At 38.8% G+C, this 20,559-nt stretch overlaps 1 protein-coding gene across 8 annotated transcripts in view; it reads left to right on the top strand.

The window, feature by feature from the left end:
* The first annotated feature begins 3,700 nt into the window (after positions 1 to 3,700).
* LOC114478280 (neural cell adhesion molecule 2-like) overlaps positions 3,701 to 20,559 on the top strand; it is a 277,638-nt gene continuing 260,779 nt past the window's right edge. For all 8 annotated transcript variants that reach the window (XM_028471279.1, XM_028471297.1, XM_028471263.1 and 5 more), the window contains exon 1: positions 3,701 to 3,902. In XM_028471279.1, coding sequence (XP_028327080.1) covers positions 3,791 to 3,902 — 112 coding nt within the window. In that variant the 5' untranslated portion in view covers positions 3,701 to 3,790. The remainder of the gene's footprint in view (positions 3,903 to 20,559) is intronic.

Below are 20,559 nucleotides of genomic sequence, written 5' to 3'. Positions count from 1 at the left end.
TGCTCAATGCAATCTTTTGCAACAATGAAGTGGCTGTGAAACGGACTGGTGGCTGAAGAGTCCGTCCTTAAGACTGCTCTACTGTAAAGTGTCTTGAGATACCATTGGTTATGATTTGGCGCTATACAAATAAAGATTGATTGGTTGACTGTTCCTTTTTCAATACAGTCGGCCACAAACTTACAGCAGTTATGTCATTACCTACTTGAAGTTTGTGGAAAATGGCTTTTTTTTTTTTTTTTTTTAGTAATGACTTGGCTCACCGGAGATTGGCACCGGCAAACCCCCGCGATGCTGATAAACGGGAATTAGCGGGTCTGAAAATGGATGAATGGATGGATTGGCTCACATTATGTTATTATATCCTGATTGTATGATTTAATGTATGTCCTTCACCAATGCGAGAATGGCAAGAATCCACAGAAGTGCTTTTCCATGGAGTGTAACAGCATTTAAATGCACAGAACTTTTGAAAAAAAAGACATTCATCCAAATCACTAGGAATGCACATACTTATTAAATGTTTCAGGCTTTTTTCCAACGAGGCCTGGACATTATGAACCATATGTAAAACTAACTGTTTTTCAAGTCCAACAATGGCAAAATACAAATGTTTAAATTGAAATTTAAAATAAAAGTAGAGATGTAAAAAAATATATGTATCAAATGAAAATAAAATCATAATAAAAATGGGGATATATGGTATACATTTCTCAATATTTATTTCTTAATTAGATAAATGAAAAGAAAAGAAAACAGCAAAAATAAACAGAAGTAGATATCGCCCAGCCCTACTCCACATACTTAAATTCAGAGGTGTTTTACACATTTCCCTTTCAAGCTGCTAAAGGGCAAGTCAACATTCTAAGTCACTGAAAAAGAGGCAGAGAAGCTCTTTTGTCTTCGTGACTCGTGGGACTAAAGGAATCATTTCATGTCATAATTTAACGTTAGTCGACACCTTAAGAACAATTTTAAGGTAGCCTGTCTCATAAGATTCACATCATTCTGCAGTAGAAAACTGGAAGAATCTGCTTTAGCACCAAATGCGTGGATGTAGATAATGTCTAAGTCCAACCGTGGCTAAACGGAATAACAATTCACTGGCATTCAGTGAAATTTGAGCTCCAACTGCAGCAGGTAAAACACAATCTGTCCTCGGGCCATGCCCTCAGAGACCGATTGCCCCTCTTCCTTTTTCCACTTTTCCTGCTTCCATTTAAAAAGTTTGACATCAATTGCACCACAAGAAACTAAAACAACTCACCTCTGGGTGGCTGTTTAGAAGGTCGAGGCTTTTCCTTGTTACCTCCATTGCGGTCGTCCATGGCATCGCTCAGTGAGGCACTTTCAGGGAATTACAGCCATCGAGCCCTTTTGACACGTGTCTGTAGGAGCCCAGCAATACGGATCAACTTGTTGTTACCACAGGTTTCACTTCTTCCAGCAACCATGTGTGGGGTGACTTCTTCGTATCTATCCATCCTTCTTTTAAAGCGGTTGAATGCACACCAATGCCAATTTATATACCTGTAATCAATGAAAGTGTAGATGTGTTTTTGTGGTGTAACTGTTTGTTTTTTGTTTTTTGACATACTAAATTAAAAGCAAATGTGAACAATCTACATGGAAAATATTCATAACAGGAATATTATATTATAAATGAATGCATTTCATGTTTTCCCCAAACAGATGAGCTTTAATCCAAATCACCACTTCCTCTGAAGAAGAGGTGGGAAAAACAAACAAAAAACCCACACACTTGGACGCTTCTTCTAACAAAAACACAGTAGAACCTTTCATTTTGAGCTCTTTGAGGTGTACAAAAATAAATGAATAAAAGGGTTAGACCTGCACTTATGTAAATACTTCTGGTCACACATTGTCTTAAATTGTTAAATACATGTCTACAAGTACTCCAGCTAGTTAGCATTTGAATGACTGGGGATGAGTGGCAGTGTCTGTATGGGAGCGTTGCAGCGAGGAACATGTTAAAGGACACTTTGATTACATTAGCAGTGCTTCTGTTGATGTAATCAAACTTTGTTTTTCACATAGATAAACAAAAACAAAGCAGATACAGTTTGTATCAGCGAGACCATTATGCAAAATAGATGACCCTTTGAATTAAATTATTTAAAGTATGTCTTAAGTGCTCAATGTGCCGCAATAGAAAGCACAAGCAATTCAAACAAAGCTTCTTTCATTGGCTGGAAAATGTTATTGATATTGATAAATCCAATATCAGTAAAAAATAAATCAAATGTCTCTTTTTTCCCTCTTCCCTCATTTTTTACCATTAACTGATAGTTTAAAAATATAAGAGAAGTTAACTTGAATTGTTATTTTGCACTTTAAAAGTACAATTTGTTTTTGTTTGATTTATTGAGGTTAATTTTGTATTTTTCTATTTATTCTATTCAATTGTAGAATATGCTTATGTTTAAATAATGGGCATTTTTGCAATTTAAAAGTACTTTTTTGTTTTAAATGAAATTTATTGAGGTCATTTTTAGGGGTCTTCTAATGATTTTTTTTAAATACATAATAAATATCTTTATCATTTATCCCGTTGATAAATAAGCTTAAACCTTTTTTTTTAAGAGATTCTTAAGATTGAGCCAAAAAGAGAGAAAAAAAGTGTGTTTAGCGTTTCTAGAACCATGTGGTGTTTATTAATATACCGACTGACCCTGTTCCTTCTTATTGCCAACATTCATAACTATCTGCCTTTAATTATGACTATTTGTGTGACTTTTATTAACAATTTTAAAAAACACAAGAAACTCCAACATTGCTGTTTGTTAGAATATTCTGTACTTTACCACCACCCATGGTGCAATACAGACAATATAGGTTTACATGCATACATGACAATGAATGTAAAGCAAAAATATTGTCTTATTTTGTAGGATTTGAGCAAAATATTGCACAAAAAACGAAATAAAATTTAAAAAAAACAAAAATCAAAGGTAAAGTACATCGCACACATTCTTGACACATTCATTTCTAATAAGGGATTTTTTAAGTATCATTTTCATTTTATTTTATTTTTTTCATTTAATTTTTCAAAAAACACAAACAATTGAGAATACGGGCTAATAAATAAACACTTGTAAAATCATGAGGAAAAAAATGCACAATTTAAACTTTGAAATATGAGGAAAAATAATATATAAATTACACAAAAGATATTATCAAAAGAATTGAACAGAATGTTAATTGAAAATGTAAAAAAATTAATATAGATGTGCAAATACGAACATACATATTATACATGACTAATCATGGTAGTACAGTGAGAAAGGGCATTGATGGATGACTTATAAATATCTACTATTAAGAAAAGGTGTAATTCTGACCTTTAATGTGTTTGTGAAGTTTGGTGGAAGTTTGGAATGAGCTGGGTCTGTTGGGTTCCTGCATTATTTAGAACAAGCTGTTTTTCATACTGTGCATGTGTTTCTGGACTAATGAACGGAGCTGGTTCACTGATAGTGGGGGTCCCTTGATTTATTCCTAGATATAACATTGGCTGTTGAGGATTATTGCTTCACTTTCCCAAAAATATGTTTTCTGATTTATTTTTGATTTTTTGGGGGGTCTGTTTTCCACTTCTTGCTCCCAACAGTGATGATGATGATGATGCTACTGCTGGAGGAGGAGGAGGAGGAGGAGGAGGCGCAGAGCAATCGTCGTGAACGTGCAGCCAGCGGGAGCGCGCGTATTGAAAGAAGCTGAATAAAAACGCGGAGGCAGATCAGTCGCCAGCGGAGCCCGAAGACGGTGGATGATCGGAGCTGAGCTTCAGCCCTTCATCGACGTTTGCAGCGGAAAGCAGTGGCCGACAACGATGCTCACACTCGTCCATGTCCTCGCGGTGCTCGTCTGCGGCAGCCACGGTAAGGAGGCGTGTGCGTGTGTGTGTGTGTGTGTGCGCGCTCGGGCTCGCTGACTTTGTGGACAAGTTGAATCAGCAGCAGAGAGAGAGAGAGAGAGGGCTGGATTGTTTTACAGACGGTGTTTGGTAGTTGAAGCACGTCTTTATTCACAGTATTGAAGAGGAGGTGACGATGGTTAAACTGTGCGCACACAGACCTGCTTTTATTTTGAGTTTGCAGTGTTGGGTACAGCCTTTACGCAGCTACTTAAACTATTTCTATCTATCTATCTCACACACACACACACACACACACTCTGTCTTTTCTTTGCATTGACCTCGCAGAGTGCGTCTGTAAGTCAGTGGATGAACAGTAACGTGACGCGCTGCGCCCTCAAGTTTGGAAATGAGCGACACTTGTGCGTCATTTGGGAACACGAGTGCGTCCGATCCAATGGTGTCCCTGCGGTGGCTGCTGTCACTCTGTGTGTGTGTGTGTGTGTGCGCGCATGTGTGCGTGTGTGTGTGTGTGTGCGCTCATTGATTTGCGTCGCTGCGGATGAACTTCCAGCCCAATCCAAGTGCAAATTACGCACCGTCGCGAGATTTTATTTTATTTGTGTATTTATTTTTTCAGGTCAGGGAAAAGCGCGTGAGAACAAAGCCGTCAAATGTTGTGTCGTTATCCGAAAACATGTTTATTATTATTTATTCATTTTAAAAAGGGGACTTGGAGGACAACAAGGTCATATCTAAAACCAGTTCTTTGTGGTCATTTGCAGTGTGGTCACACTGGCTTCATGGCGCATAACGGCAGGTGGGGGTAGAGCGCTGCAAAGGGGTGCCAAGCCCGAACCCACTATGCCTGTGGTCGTCAAAGGCATCTTGCATTGGTTAATGGGTTTGTGTATGTTTAAAAAAAAAAAAACACGAGTGGTTATTTAATTTCCGTTTTCAAATGCAAAAGCTAAATTTGAAATTCAAGGAATATTTCTTCATCAGGATCAAAAATTGATAAACAAACATTTAAAAATCGGTTGATTTAAAATTTTTGTTCCTAAAACCAAAGAACTGAAATACCAGATGACAAAAAAGGTAAAAAAAAAAATAAAAAAAAGCATCTTTTCAAGATAAGAGCACATATACAGTATGAGGACGCTGCTGTTTTTCTGGCACCAAAATATTTGAATTATGGCAAAACAAGGCTCGTTATCTGCTGAAATTGCTGTAAAAATATCGCACCAAAGTGGTAGTGGGAGTTTTTCAGCAAGACGTGAAACCATTTCACAGAAAATGGTTTAATCTCACTCACTGATATATATCATTGAGTTGGATATAATATATGTAATATATTTGTAGCGATTTCTGCAGATGACAAATTTTGTTTTGCCGTTTCAAAAATGATTTTGGAGTACGGTTCCAAAGACATTTTAAACAGCAGGCAAAATATGGAGATAATTCATATATTTTGGCACCAGAAAAAACGGCAGCGTCCTCATTTTGAAAAGAACGACTTCCGGTGTCACCATTTTTGGTATTTCTGTTTTTTGGTTTTAGAAACAAAAATATGCCTTGAATTTGAAAAACGGAAATCAATTAACTGCTCGTATTTTGTTTTTCAATTTCCTTTTCTGAACGGAAAATTCAAAACAAAATGTACGCTGACCATTAATGAAGATGGTTTCATGCTTTTTGTCTTTTCTTTTTTTTTTAATTAAGAGAATTCGAACGAGTCCTTTTGAAAGTTCAGCTGCTTTTCCACAGGATCCTCAAAGTGTTTTTTTGAGCAAGGAAGGTTACTGAATTTGCAGTGATATTTTCAAAACATAACGGAAAAACTGTGAAATTGCAAAATGTGAAAATGGTAAATGCTAGATATGAAAAGATAGCAGTGCAGTTGAATGATCAGTGCACTTTGTTTTGGTTTTGCGTTGCATTGGCAGTTGTAAACAAATTAAGATGCCTCGAGCCACAGAATCAGAGCCGTTATTGCCTCCTGGAACATAATCTATTGGCAGGTCGTATTTCCACCAGCCTAATCAATAGACTGTTGGAATAAGTTTCCTGCAACTTGCTCTCCATCATATCAGCTCATTCAGAGAAGCAGGCCTTAAGTGAATCATATTTTCATGTTTTATTACATTTAATAAAAGCAAGGTTAAAATTAAAGATAGGCTACTATTATTCATGAGCCGTGAGGAGAATTTTCACTCTATTGCTATTTTCTCTTTGTTGCAGGGGTATTACATCATGCACCAACCCATTCTTGTTTTTATTATGCTCTTTGTGATTGCTGAGTCCACACACATATTGACCCATTGGACAAATCTTACCCCCTGTTTTTATGTGATGAGTACAATGGGCTGGTGGGTTGAGGGGTTTGTAGTGCTGCCTGAGATGATTCTCACTTTTCTGTTATCAGTGTGGGCTCCCACAACTAACCAGAGCAAAAAAAGGAGGCTTCATATGACGACACCCTGAGATCTTGACAGGAGTACTTTGTGCTTTCTGCTCAAACTCTCCACATTGCCTTTATTCTCCCCCTCCTGGCCTGAGAAGGAAAACATTTGCCTTTGAAGTCCCAGCTCACCGTCTTCCTCATATTAAGTGTGTGCCCTTGATACTTTATGTATTTGGCTTTTGCCAAGGCTTTGTACAATGAATTATATGCTTGCTCCGACTCACCAATGTGGTGTTAAGTGGCGTAATTAAGATATTTTGCTGTATCTCTGGGGGGACATGTTACTGGCTCAGGGTTTAAAAAAGATTTATGCCCCTGTGCTTAAGTGTCACCCAGCACACTCAGAGCCCAGGCTTTAGCATGTTTTAGCTTAGCCTTGTTTTATACACATGCTCACACGAGTACACAACATGCCACCTAAATTTCCTGCCTCAGTTGACCAAAAAACGCCAATTCGCCTCATCAACAACATGCAACAGCTATTACAAGTTCCTATTAGTGATATGCACAGGTGTTCACTAAAGAAATGCCCTGTGTATTTTCCCTGTAAGATGAAATTGATTGCATTATGTGATTAATAGACTGGGTAGGAGGGCACACATAAAGAAGGCCAGTGTATATATGAAAATGGAATTGCCCCCTCGAGGCAGAAGCGTACGAGAAATCAATTTGAGGAACGACTGGAGTCAGCAGGTCCCTGAGTTGTACAAAGGGCAATCTCAGTGTTATGGATATGCTATGTATTTGCCTGCAAGCGTTTTATTTTTTAGGTGTGCCCTTTAGGACTTGATCAGCCTATAGTCAGACCCACGTATTGGATTAAAAGCTGAATACACGAGAGAAGGAAGACACAATTTTCTGTAAATTTGAGGTAGAAGTAAGCCCAGTTTAGATTGTTCCAATGAGCTCATGTTCATGCAATAAATAAAAGCCCATCAACTGCAGATCAGTCAATAAAATTAAGAGGCGATGTTGCAGAAATAGTTTCTTAATATCCTTGAGCCCAAGGCTTGGTTTTACTGCGCTGTTCCAGTTTTAGACAAGAAGGTCATAAAGAGACTCATCATGACGACAAAGAGATGCACAATCACCACAAGGAAACTGGAAATGATTAGTGAGGCAAACGGTAGCCGCATCGGTACCCAAAACAGCCACTGTCTCAACTTTGAATTACCCTTCAACCCAAGCATTATTAATGCTACTACTATAGCCATAATCAACTGTAAACATGATAAAACAAGTGAGAGAGATGATGTATCTCAGAGGCTTCAGTGTAGCAGAAACACCGTGACTTCCTCACAACAATCGCAGTTTGGCATGTTTTGAGAATTCTGGATTTATTTGTCACGCATGATGAAAAGGCACACGTTAAATAATGCTGCTGCATGTTTTTACTCAAATTGCTCATTATCCTCATGGTTGTGACGAATTTTGAGACTCTTTGCCAAGCAGAAGCCCAGACGGTACATATGTATGGGGCAGTTCGTGGGCTCGTAAAGGATGGTTTGGAATCCAGGAATGGATAGTTGAGCAGAACATTCTGCAGTGGAAATGCTTTTTTAAAAGAATAAAAATACAGTACAATAGATTCTAGAGGATATTTTATTTAAACAGTCATTCAATTCAAGGGAATCTGATTGCGTCTTGCTAAATTGCATTGTCAAAGAGTGTTTCAAACTCTATGGAGTTGCATTGTGCCAAAATTAATAAAGTGTAATTGAATCCTGTCAAGATGAAATCAAATTAGGGCGGAGTGACGTGATTGCCGAAGGCAGCTGCTGTATGTTGCCACGCGTTCCCGCTGGGCTGTTGAGTGTTTTACATCAGATTGGTGTTTGCCAAGATGGAGACCTTTTGGCTCCAGCTCACACTTGTCCTGCCAGTCTGAATGCCATTCTAACTAGAAGGCTAATAGGCAGAGCCAGCTTGCCAGGGTGACAACAGAATGACTGGATTTACTGGTTGACTGATGGCTGACTACAGTGCGTTGGCTTCATCTCTCCTCCTTGTCCTTTGCTGTTGGTTGCTTTGTGTTTATGGCCCAAATCTCCAAAGCCCATCTTCTCATGGGAAGTCACTTGACTTACTTTTGGTTTACAACAATGGAATGGGATGATTGAACAGAGAGACTATTGGCAGCACAGCTCCGACATCACTTGTAATTTGATTTTGTTACACGTTACATATCACCAAACAATAAAAATAACCAAATACTACAATATATTTTGTAGGGATGTAACGATTAATTGTAAGGCAGTTAAAAATTGATTCATAGGTATCATGATTCATATTGATTTTCTGAAAATTGAATCGCAGTACTTTTTTTTAAACAGCAGAGGGCGCTATATATTCATCCTTCTCTTGTCCAAATGCTGAGGCGGCAGGCGGAATCTGCTACTACTCTCTTTCTGGCCACCTTATATTCTTAAACATGTTCATAAATGATTCCTTACCCCTTTAGCACCAAAAGAATATCTGTAATATTACGTGAATATCTGTAAAAGTCACGTTTCTCTATTAACTCTGTCTGCTAGCATAGCATCTCTTCTTCACTGCACAGAATAGCTGCATCCCAACCGACCACTGGGTTACCAGCGCCCTCTGCTGGTCCAACCAAATATATGATGGAAATACAGTTCAATTACTTTTTTTTTTAAGTCCAATTGTTAAGGCACAAAATACATTTTTAGTTGCACTTTTAAAAAGAAAATGAACTATTGTGCAGTTTTGCATTGTTTACTATAGAAGCAGAATTTAAATTAATAGGCTGCTTCTTCATTTGTATTATTCCTTTATTTCATTCAAGATTTATTTTTAGTTAAATTGCATTGTTTTGAATAGTTTATCAAGGAATTCTTTTGACAATGAAAATGAAAGGAAAATAGTACAGTATTTTCTATTTTTTTCCCCAAAAAAATAAAGGAATATTTTTCAGTCATCATTTGTCTACAGTCCCATTTTGGTAAATAAATCGTGAGAATCGTATCGTGAATCGTATCAGGAGTTGAGTGAATTGTTACATTCCTAAGAATATTCAAACTACTCTTTGTAGTCATTTATTTGCTTTTTTGGACAAGCCAAGTGATTGGTTTTTGCTTCTACTTTTGTCCCAATCAACAACTTTGCTTGAACATTTTAGGCACCTTTTATTTGGAGAGAAATAAAATGTTGCCAAGATCAAGAGAAACTTAAAAAAATTGGGCAAAAAACAAAAAGCGAGTGAATACTGGCACTTGAAAGAGCTGCCAAACCTCTTCATAAGTTGTCAGTAATGGGAGTTTTTCAGTACTGAGAAAGGAAAGTATGGCAGGTGCCAACTAGAGGACAGATGGAATGTGAACTCACAAGGCAGTAAGATGGATGCAGAGAAGGTTGCCTGGCTGACAGATTAACGGACAGCTGAAAGTGCTGAAGGTGAGAGGCAGATAGAAATGTAATGAAGAGTACTCATCTATTGACAGCTATAGAACAGTGTTTTTCACTGGGTTCTTGTTGGCATTAACTCTGGTATTTATCGAGATGACGATAAACATCACTATAAATAAAAAAACTTTAGCTGCTGACTCAAAGAGCTCATGAGCTGATATTTTATGGAATATATTAGTGCATGTGGGTCACTCTATTAGTGTTATTGTATGTAATTCATTTATTTCCTCATTTGAAATACAATTATTTTCTAAAGAAAAAAAAGCTCCTGAAAAGCAAAAATAACTCCATTAGTGTTTTTACTGTTGCTGAATCTTTTCATTTATCTGATAATGAGTTACATAAAGTTAATAGTTAATAAATAACTCTCTGATTTCCTATAATTAAACCAGATCAATCTGATGATTTATTCATTCAGTTAATATAAAAAAAAATAATAATGTGTAATAATCTCAATAGTTACATTAGTCTAATGGGACCAGCTTTGTTCGTGAACACGTGAAATATATTTAAATAATATTGCGTTTCACAAATTGGGACGGATGAATAGTGACATTATTTATGCTAAAATTTATTTCACACAATGTGTGACATGTTTAGTTTTTATCCTTTCATAAGTGTTAAATCTGACCATAAACAAATCAATGGCTCTCTGTGGTTTTATGACAGTAAGACGTGTTCTTTTTATTTGGTTTATTCCTTATATGGAGTGATTAGCGTTAGCTCTTAGCCCAGTCTGTGTGTACTTAGCATAGTTAGCTTTAGTTGAGTTTCCAGTTCATAATCGTTGCTACAGGTTCATCTCTGTCCCCGTGTTTGTGGAACTTTGGGTGGATCTGATGGAGGAACTTGAGTTGGTTCACTTTGTTGGATGGTTATCTGGTTTTAACCAAGTAGTGGTCAGTGATGTATCGCAGCTCTGCAGCTTCAGGTAGCTGTGACACACAGACGGCGGTGTGTGAGGGGGTGGTGTGTTAGGGGGCGGTGGCAGTGCGCGTCAGAGCTTCCGTAAACAATGTTCCGCTCCAGAGAGTACTAAGTTGACAACAAACAGGGGCAGTTTTGGCCCATAGAACAGTTTTTTTTGGGGCATTCTCAGTTAAATTGAGTGACAAATGGCCTGTGGCCGTCGCTAATTTCCAACATGGGAATTTATCGTTTATATCGTGGGATGACAAATTCTTACCAGTGAGAATGTTTTTGACGATAAATCATAAACGATAAAATATCGCACATTCCTAGGATTAACCCAGTGAGTCTCTGAATCTCAGTGTTGAATGCTAATTGCTGCGGCGTTGGCAATAGCGAACACCTCATCAATATTGAGGTTTTCTCTACTGCTATAACCTAACCTCAGATGCTGAGGTTTTTGCTTTCGTTTCCATCATTTGAGTGATATATACAGACCAGGCACGTGCAGTCAGGGTAGGCAAGGTAGGCAGTGCCTACCCAGGGTGAATTTAAATGAATTACATATTCATTTAAAAAAAAAAAACAAAACAAAAAAAAATTCAAAATATTTATTATTTTTTTTTAATCATAATTTTTTTTTTTTTTTTTCAATTTCCGATAGCCTACAGTACCTATAAGTTTGAAAGTGTCAGCATTTTTGTGCTTTTCATAGTCCAAATGAGTGACGAAACATCGCTATGCGCCTATTTCCTGGAACAGCAGAGACGCTAGGAGGAGGACACACCTCTCCCGAAGGCACACTGCTGCTCTGCCTTTAGCGGCTAAAGTTTAGCCCCATATCACGTGAACGGATGTTTGCGCATGCGCAGTCAGTTCCCCACGGACCCACTATGAAAAACCATTTACGCAAAAAGGCAAATCGCTACCTTGCCTTTGGACGTAACCGTGCTATGTTAATCCAATACGTACGCACAGTGCATAGTGAATACAAAACAGATATCACGTGGCCGCATCTAGTGGGCGGGATTACACTACAGGTTGGATGACAGCGATGGAGAGGATAAATACATTTTCACAACTTTCTTTTGAAGAAAAGCGACAGCTTTTAAAAGATGGGAGACCAACACCTGAGCAACCAGACCTTCAGCAAAAGAAAGGTCAGAAAAGTGTGCGGACTTTCCAAAGTGAATGGTACAGACGGAAGGAATGGCTTTGTGGATGCGCCTCACGGAACCGGCTATTCTGCTTTCCGTGTTTGCTGTTTGGCGGCCGTGGCATCACCGACAGGGTCTAGTCTGCTGAAGTTGGTGTTGACCATTCCAGCCACCACAGCATCGGTGGAGAGGTCATTTTCTGCTTTAAAACGCATCAAAACTTACAGCCGCAACAGAACAGAGCAAGGAAGACTTTCATCACTGGCTCTCATATCCATTGAGAAAGAGAGACTCATAAAGCTGAAGGCCAAGACAGCGGACTTTTCCACTGCTGTGATCGACATCTTTGTCCAGAAAGACAGGCGCATGGACTTCATCTTCAAATAAAGTAAGTCTAAAGTTTAATCTCTTTCTCTCTTTTGAGTGTTACGTGAATTTGGGGGGCAGACGTGGTTTCAGCACCGCAGACTGCCCCGCCGTCTGAGTCGTCATTTTTTCCGTGTTTCCAACACAAACAACGGATGCGCTGCTGTGACATGAGATGCATCTTGTTGGGAGAGGCGGCTATATTGAAAATTGTCATTGCTGTCTCATAATGATTGCACTTCTTGTAGTGTTGACCTTTGACAGCATGCGCAGACAAGGGGAAAAAAGACAGGAAAAAAAAAAAAAATGATTGATTTGCAAAACCGTGCCTACCCAACACTAGTGGCCACGGCACGTCACTGATACAGACCCTTTCCAAAAAATTAGAATATCATGGAAAAGTTGTTTAATTTCCATAATTCCAACAGATTATAGATTCAGGGCCCACATTTGAAACGATTTCAAGTATTTATTTGTTTATTTTTACATAATTTGGGCTTCCAGCTCATAAACCTCACGAAAACAGGATTTCCAAAAATTAGAATACTGTGAAGAAATCACCATTTATTTTTCAGTTTTTGCAGAAAAAAAAGAGGAGAAGAAGGACTGGACTGTTGGCCAGTGGTCCATTGTCCTCTTTTCTGATGAAAGTAAAGTGTGTCTTTCATTCAGGAATCAAGGTCCAAGGGTTTGGAGGAAGACGGGTGAGGAACAAAACAGAACATTGCACCCCAAATCATGACTGACTGTGGATATTTCACACTGGACCTCAAGCAGAGTTAGAAACAAATATTTTCTGAAAAAAATGACTATTTTTATAAAACGGAATTTTAAAAAAATGTTGGAAAAAAAATTAAACACATATGCATTTAAATGTATAAATTCTGCAGCCCTAGATGAATATGACATATTTGGACTCGCCTATCTGCAGTGGCTATTTACTGAGAAACCTACTTGGGATTTGTAAAAGACATCTTAGAGCTGTCATTCTTCATCTCACAGTGAAGGCCAATGTTCTCATTGTGTTTTTAAAAACCACACTGTTACCACTTATTAACTGGCACTAAGTGTCTTAGAATCTTAAACATTGGATTTGATCAAAAATATCCTTTCTGATGTCCTTAAGAAACATCTTGCAACTGTTTTGACATTATCGGCAACAATTGTTCTTCACGCTTCCCCGAACATCAGGGAGTTTATTTTTTCTCAGACACTTTCACATAATGTTTTCAATTCTTGTTTCTTTTGGCCGTCTTTAATAGGCAGACAGAGATGGAGCGGAGGGAAGGTGATGTGGGGTGCTAATCAGGTAAAAAGGGGAACAATATGTTTCTCGCTGCTGTGATCAGAATCCTACACCCCGAGGACAGCGTCTTTTAAAGCTAGTTATTAGGGCAACAGAAATCAATACATTAACCAAGCATTCAAATAAAGAAGAGATGAAAAACGATTTAACTCAAGGCTGTGAGGTTGTGATCAGCCGAATGCTGTGAGAGTTGTTTCTAGTAAATAGGTCTCATTTGCCTAGTTCTCTCCTCTCTGCTGGCTTTCCTTTGGGTTTACAGCATTAAACTATCCTTTCCTTTATTATGTTGTTATTCTGTCCATCAAATCTGCCTGCACTCATTCATCCGTTCATCCATCCAAACATTGGGCCCTTGGCTTGCCATTCAGGGCAGGTAATTAATCCAAATCGTGATTAATGGACTCACTTGTGAATAGGGTGCGGTCTTGTTATTGACTTGCTGCGAGAGCAGCGGGAGCCTATCAGTCCTCCCCATGCCCTACGTTCTGCTCAGCAATTCTGATGATGGAGCCTATTTCAGGTCAGTCTTGACTAGTGTTTTCCTCTGTCTCCACTTTCAATTCAAACGTTTCTTGCCAGAGGAGAGGATGAAGCACACTTGACGTGAGGCGCTGCTTAACAATTTCCAGTAATGTTAGGCAGTTTTCTCACACTATTCTCAAACGACATCTTCTGATACATTGTCAGTTTGTTTCTTTCTTCTTTCACTTTCAGTTCCTTTTACTTTTAATGGGCTCCCACCAGTTTGTGCTCCTCTCACATTAGTCTCACATAATCTGTGAAGGGGGAGATTGGCCTCTCCCTTTGTGGAGAGCTTTATAGTAACATTGACGTTTAATAGTATTTAGTTAGAAATTAGAGATGTTTGTTTTTCTATTGTGCATTACAGTTAATAACACCTATGGATTTAATGTTGACACTCCTCTGAATATCACGTAGTCAGGAGTTTTTAAGTCAAGCTGTTTCATTTGTTGTTCCACCAAGCGTGTTATTATCTCCCAAAGTTATAATGACTGTCTTGCAAGCACTTACAAGACGCACTGGGCAAACTGTAGGCGTGATTTTAATTACTCTCTATATCTGTGCATTACCCCATCATTCCTTGTTGGCCTTTTCCCAATGTGGGCACCGTGGGAGAGTATTTTTTTATTCTTCTCGCCCACCATCTAAAGTGTTCCCAAAGAATGAAATCCCGCTGTGGAAAAAGATAAAGTAAGTCTGCATAATGAAAGAACCTATCTCATCTTTATTAAGATTATAATAACTGTTTGCCTGGTGAAAATAAATTCCAATTCTAATCTTGTTTTGCCATTATGACGGGAAGATGTTCCTCACATTCCCTGCTTTTATACACTATATGCTTTGTTTTTTTTTTGCTCTGTTGTTTTTTAGAGGTTACACAAAAAGTGGAAAGTCAAGATTTTTCCTGTCCTTGGTGCATCAGCCAGAAAGTGAGTTATTAGGTATCTAATTTGTGTGTCTCAGTGGTCAAATGTAAGGTCTAGCACTAAGTATTCAGAAAGCTTTTTCAAAGAATTCCCCTCTTCAGATTCGATTGCCAACCAGGGTGTTGGTGTTAGCCGTATTTTCATACGCTTGTACATGCTTCATGTCTGAACGCTTAAGACAGACTGAGCATTCAAAGCTACCTTTATTGCTAGGTGCTTGTTGATCAGTCCTGATCAGTAAAGTATTACCAGTACATAGAATAAAAGGCTGCAAGGTAATGACATGATTCAAAGACTACAGTCCAAATAGGCTTCCACAATTGGACAGAAAGACACATGTGATATATTAACTCATTCACTGCCAGCACTTTTGAGAGCAGCCAACCCCATATTGCCAGGCATTTTAGATTATTTTCACTGATTTTTTTTTTTTTTTTTTTTTTAAGACCCACAGAATATTTTGTACTATGACAATCTTAAATCTCAACCGGATTCGGAAAGGTTAGACTCTCTAGGTTCATCAGAAATTTTTTTTTTGTTTCTAGCTTTTTTCGTTCTTCCATAATCAGCAGTTGAATAAAATAGAGGCAAGTTTCACACAAATTGCCAGTTTGTGACAAAAAGCGGAGAAAAATCTATTTTTTTTTTTTGCTTTAGGATCAGCTCAACATTGGTTTCCTTCTATAATACTTCAAAAACCACTGAGATGGGGCTTTTGATGGCAAAATTATTTTTATTTTGCCATCTGGGTCAGAGTTGAATGGATTTTTTCCTGTATTTTGGCATTCCTCCAAGACTTTTGACACACGCAACTTCCTCCTCATTCCGGACTTGCCGAGTCTCACCGCTTGCCCCGTTTTTTCATCGTTTTGTCTCACATCACAACACACTCAATAGTCCACTTAGTTCCACACATGCTCTGGTTGAGTGTGAGCTGGTGGGAACTTCAGCATCAACTCTTGTAGCGTCATTTTCTGTCTCGAAAACTCCTTTCCTCTCCCTCTGAGTTCTGCTCATCGCGGGTGATCTCTCATTCGAAGGTGCGCTGCTGCCACCTACGTGTCACAATTTGGTCACTACACCATTGTACAAGCTCAATATTCACAGAAGAGCTTTGTCACACTGTCTCCTAGCAACCCCAGCTGTAAACCACAATTAACGTCTATAGACGTCTTTGGCAGTCAATGAGTTAATGATTAAAAACAACAGATGGGTAAGACAAAACAAAATAAAGTTTGACACACTAGTCCAGTGGTTCTTAACCTTGTTGGAGGTAATAAATCCTGGAAGCTTCATCTATGCATTCACCGAAATCTTCGTAACGGGAGAAATAAAAGCACGGGTATACTTCATTTTTACACACACTTGTATGCCTAAAGTTAAATTTAAAGTTATCTTAAGTGAGTGATTTTTTTTTTTTTTGTCTGTGTTGCCCTGCGATGGACTGGCGCCCTGTCCAGGGTGTACCCCCGCCCAGCGCCCAATGAGAGCCGGAGATTGGCACCGGCAGACCCCCGCGACCCTGTAAAACAGGAGCAAGTGGGTTTGAAAATGGATGGATGGATAAAGAAAACCTGCAAAGTTGTTTTTATTTTATCTATATACAGTATGTTCAATTCTTTTAATTAGATATAAGTGAATTCCAGCTAGCTAACCAAATGTGACCTTAAAGCTCAATGCTTTTGTATTGAGTTGTGTGTGAATGTGTTTGCCGTCCCCCCTCCAGGTTAGTCTAGTGCCGTTTAGTTTGTGTCTTTGATTTATCTTTATTTTTGTACCTTGTTGTTTAAAGTTTTTGTAATAACTCGTGTGCTGCCTCCTTTCCTTTTCTGTTTTTGGTTGGGTCCTTTACCTCCACACACCCCCGACACGTATAATAGTTTGAGCTACAATGGTTCTGCTTCAACAGAACTTTTTAACAGATTTTGATTAGATTTCTCAGAGCATGGGACACTGTAGGAACACTGTATTCCAGCGTTATAAACCCAGTACATCACTTCAGGCACACCAATTACTTTTTCCACTCTGCCTTTCATCCATCCTGTAATGTCTGGAGTATAAAAACCAACGAAATGATAGATTGTTTCAGTACTTGAGGCAAAAGTCACAAAGCCGGATGTGAGGAAACATTGCTGTGCAACTCTTCAGTCAATAGGGCAACATGCTGCGTTGCTGGAACGGGAATGCTGCGCAGTGCTGTGGCAGCACTCTCCCCAAGGGTTCGGCCTGGGCCACAAATTAATAGAGTGCTCCCACATGATCTGGTAGTTTCATTTGGAACTGTCATGCTACATGAAGCCCACAGAATTAAGCAGTTAACCCAGGTCCCTGTTCACACCCCCAGAGTCCCCAAATATCGTGCGATTGTAACACTCAACCCACTGCTTCAGCATATTATACCTTCTTTTTAAAACCTCAATTACAACAGTGGCGTGGTCTACTTTCACTGTATCCTGACGCACATGTTGGTGTGTCTCCTCCATGTTTCTTAAAGTTTCCAAAGACGGCTATGAATCATAGTGATAGGAAATCATTTCCAACTCGTTTGACCACAGCTTGAAACTATCAACACTGGTGACCCCAAAGCCTGCCTGTATAACTGTCTTATCTTGCAATACCAGGGATTAGACAAAGAATCCTACTCTCACAATCACAACTTTGTGCCTCAGAGTCGGGATTAGCGCAGCGACAAATTAGTCTTCCCACCAAACACAAAATCTGTCAACAAAGGCTGCTTGTGTCTGACCACAATATGCAAATACGGTACATAAGAATAGTCTTTACTTTTCTTTCAATTAACTCTCTTCCAGAATTTATCTGCAAGACTAAAACGATGTTTAAAAATTGATTTCATTAACTGTCGATCATGTTATTGCAAATGGTCTAAGAATAATAAAAAAAAATATGAAACATCAAAACTCATTTCACATAGTCTTTCAGGAACATATTTATATTGATTTTCTCCTGTTCAAGTTCCTAAACATAACATTATGCAGTTTGAACAAGGTAGTGTTTTAGTAGCGTCTTACTGTTTTCTGCAAGTGGAATAAAGTTTTTTCAGTCAGGACCGCTTTAGTCAAAATAAATAATTAGGATTTATATAGCGCCCTTGAGCCCTTTACATGGATATGCATTCAATCGTATATTTGGTGGTATGGGTCTGTTCCGGGACCTCCTTGCCCTTTCCACGAGCTTACATGGGTACTCCTCCCTGATCTTTCCTGAGCCCTAGCTAAAGGCTAAAGCAAGGAGAGCGGTTAGCAGAAACTCCCTGGAACAGATCAGAGCATATGTTAATGACAAAAAAATGACACCCAGTTAGTTCGATACATACTGACCTGGAGGAGTTGGGGCGGAGGTGGGTTGCGAGATGCTTGCTGAGGAGATATGAGGCAGCTGTTGCGTTTTAAGTAGTGCTTCCTGTATGCTTTTACCAATAGGGAGTCAATCTGGGCCGTTGATTGATTGGAGGTGTGGCTGGCTTGACGTCCGCGGCCTGCCTGAACTAACGCTATGCTCAATTTGTTGTATGGTGAAAGGAAATGAAGTACCAATACCAACTATCCTTAACAGACATGAATTGTGATGCAAATGGTACACAGGGTTTTTATCATCAGTCTTTTTCTTTTTGCCTTTTTTTTATAATTGTATAAACTGGAGCTATATTAAAATCCTTTTTTGTGTGAATGCAGTGAAAATAGGAATATATTTCTATTCACTGTCTGTTGTGAAGTATTGTATATTACAGTAGAACAATAAACCCTCGTGCACACAGGCTGATATGCTGACAGAGGTCTTTTGCGATCTGAATGAAGCGACGCTCTCTTTTCACACATGATTTCCAAATGTTTTGCAGGAAATGATGTTGCACGGAGGCTCGACTGTCTTTATTAGATGCTTGCAAGTCTGGCCTTGGGCCAGGGTTGGTTGAAAGTAATTTGAATGCTTTGAATTAAACACTGATGAAGTTGGGAACTGCTTACTTTAAGTTAAAGGAAATTAAATAACGACTAAAAGTCATCTATGTAAAGACTCTTCAAATCCTTGTTTTCGAAATGCAACACAAGTCATTGCTTTTCATTGTGACGTTGCAAGAATATTTCCCTCTTTCCAGTTGGCTGGAGTTGTGTAACTGTTTTCAGCAGACTGCAGCCCAGCCTTATTGATCAATTGTCTCAGACTGTAGCAAACAATTTAGCTTTTTTTCTCTTTCCTTTTGTCCGCCTCCCTCAAGAATGGGTATCTGTTAGCTTCATGAATACTGATCTCTGCTCTCGGCTTTGAACTGAGCTGCTGTCAAGAAATCCTAGAACATTTAAAAAGAGTAATGCTTTAAAAATGAAATGAGATAGACTCAATCAAGTGTCTGCACTTTGTATTTTTATCATCATGAACATGGCATTAATGAGCCAGTCAACTATAGATTAATTCAGGATAATTGTACAATTACGTATCAGGTAATTATTGAACGATATTAAGTCAGTTAGACAAGGGAAGGCCAAGGCACAAGGGTTAGCTGAGCTCCAGTTTCATCCATCCATACACTGCTACATCCTTAAAGATTACCAAAAAAGTAGTATTTTTAACATAACCTACTGCATTGGTGGAGGACGGAATTTGTAACTGTGAGGAATATTAGGCCAAAACATTGTTTACATAGCAACTTACTTACCCTTATTACTATATATGTGTTTTTACCTAGCTATATTATAATGGACTAGATATTAATAGTTTAAGTAACTGTAGTAAGATTGGGAATCAAACTCATGACTCACATGCAAACCAAAATTAATAACTCTGGACCACATGTTTTAAATATATATCGGCATACAGTTGCCTATTGATGTATAATTATATTATATTTTTAGGGCCAATACTGGCATTGGGGTTTAAAAAAGCCGATGTCAGGTGTATCTGCGAATAACCGATATATTGGTCCATAGCCAATATGTCAGCCGATATATGAAATACAGTAACTATTGATATACACATGACTTACATGAGCACAAATTCTTATACTACGCAAAAATGATTCAGGAAAAGAAGCAAAACACAACTAAATTAAAAAAAAAGGAACTTTAATTAGTAACACTCTGCGTTTCCATTACCCTTGGAAATGCGCAAAATCTAAATACCAATCTTCAAATGGTCCCACCTATGCAAACTTTGTATTACCGATCAATTCAGGGATATTTGTTAGTCTTTGCCAAACCAGGACAGTTGTCACTGTATTCAATGTAGAGCCACCTCTTCCTGTCAGAACCATTAGTTATGTGAAGTAGGAAGTAGTGGCACACTTCAGCTTGGCGTGGGCCTGGACGTGACCAGCTCGCTGTGATGAAGAAGGTGAAGCCCGACACGACACATGACCTGGGCTCTGGTGGATACTGTCACTCCAAGGTTGTTTAATGGCCCTCCTTTTATAGATGTGGACAACGCGCCACTCAATGAGACTTCAGCACCCGAGTGCTGCATCTTTGTGACAGCGCCGTGTGTGTACGTGCGTGTGCATTAGTGTGCATCTGCATAGGCACACAGAATGAGCTGTTCAGATGCGCATAGGTCTTCCAACTGTGGTGCAATACCCTGATGTGGGTCCTACACAA

The sequence above is a fragment of the Gouania willdenowi genome, chromosome 2, assembly GCF_900634775.1.
Source record: "Gouania willdenowi chromosome 2, fGouWil2.1, whole genome shotgun sequence".
NCBI classification, from domain to species: Eukaryota; Metazoa; Chordata; class Actinopteri; order Blenniiformes; family Gobiesocidae; genus Gouania; species Gouania willdenowi.
This window is presented reverse-complemented; position numbering and strand designations above follow the sequence as displayed.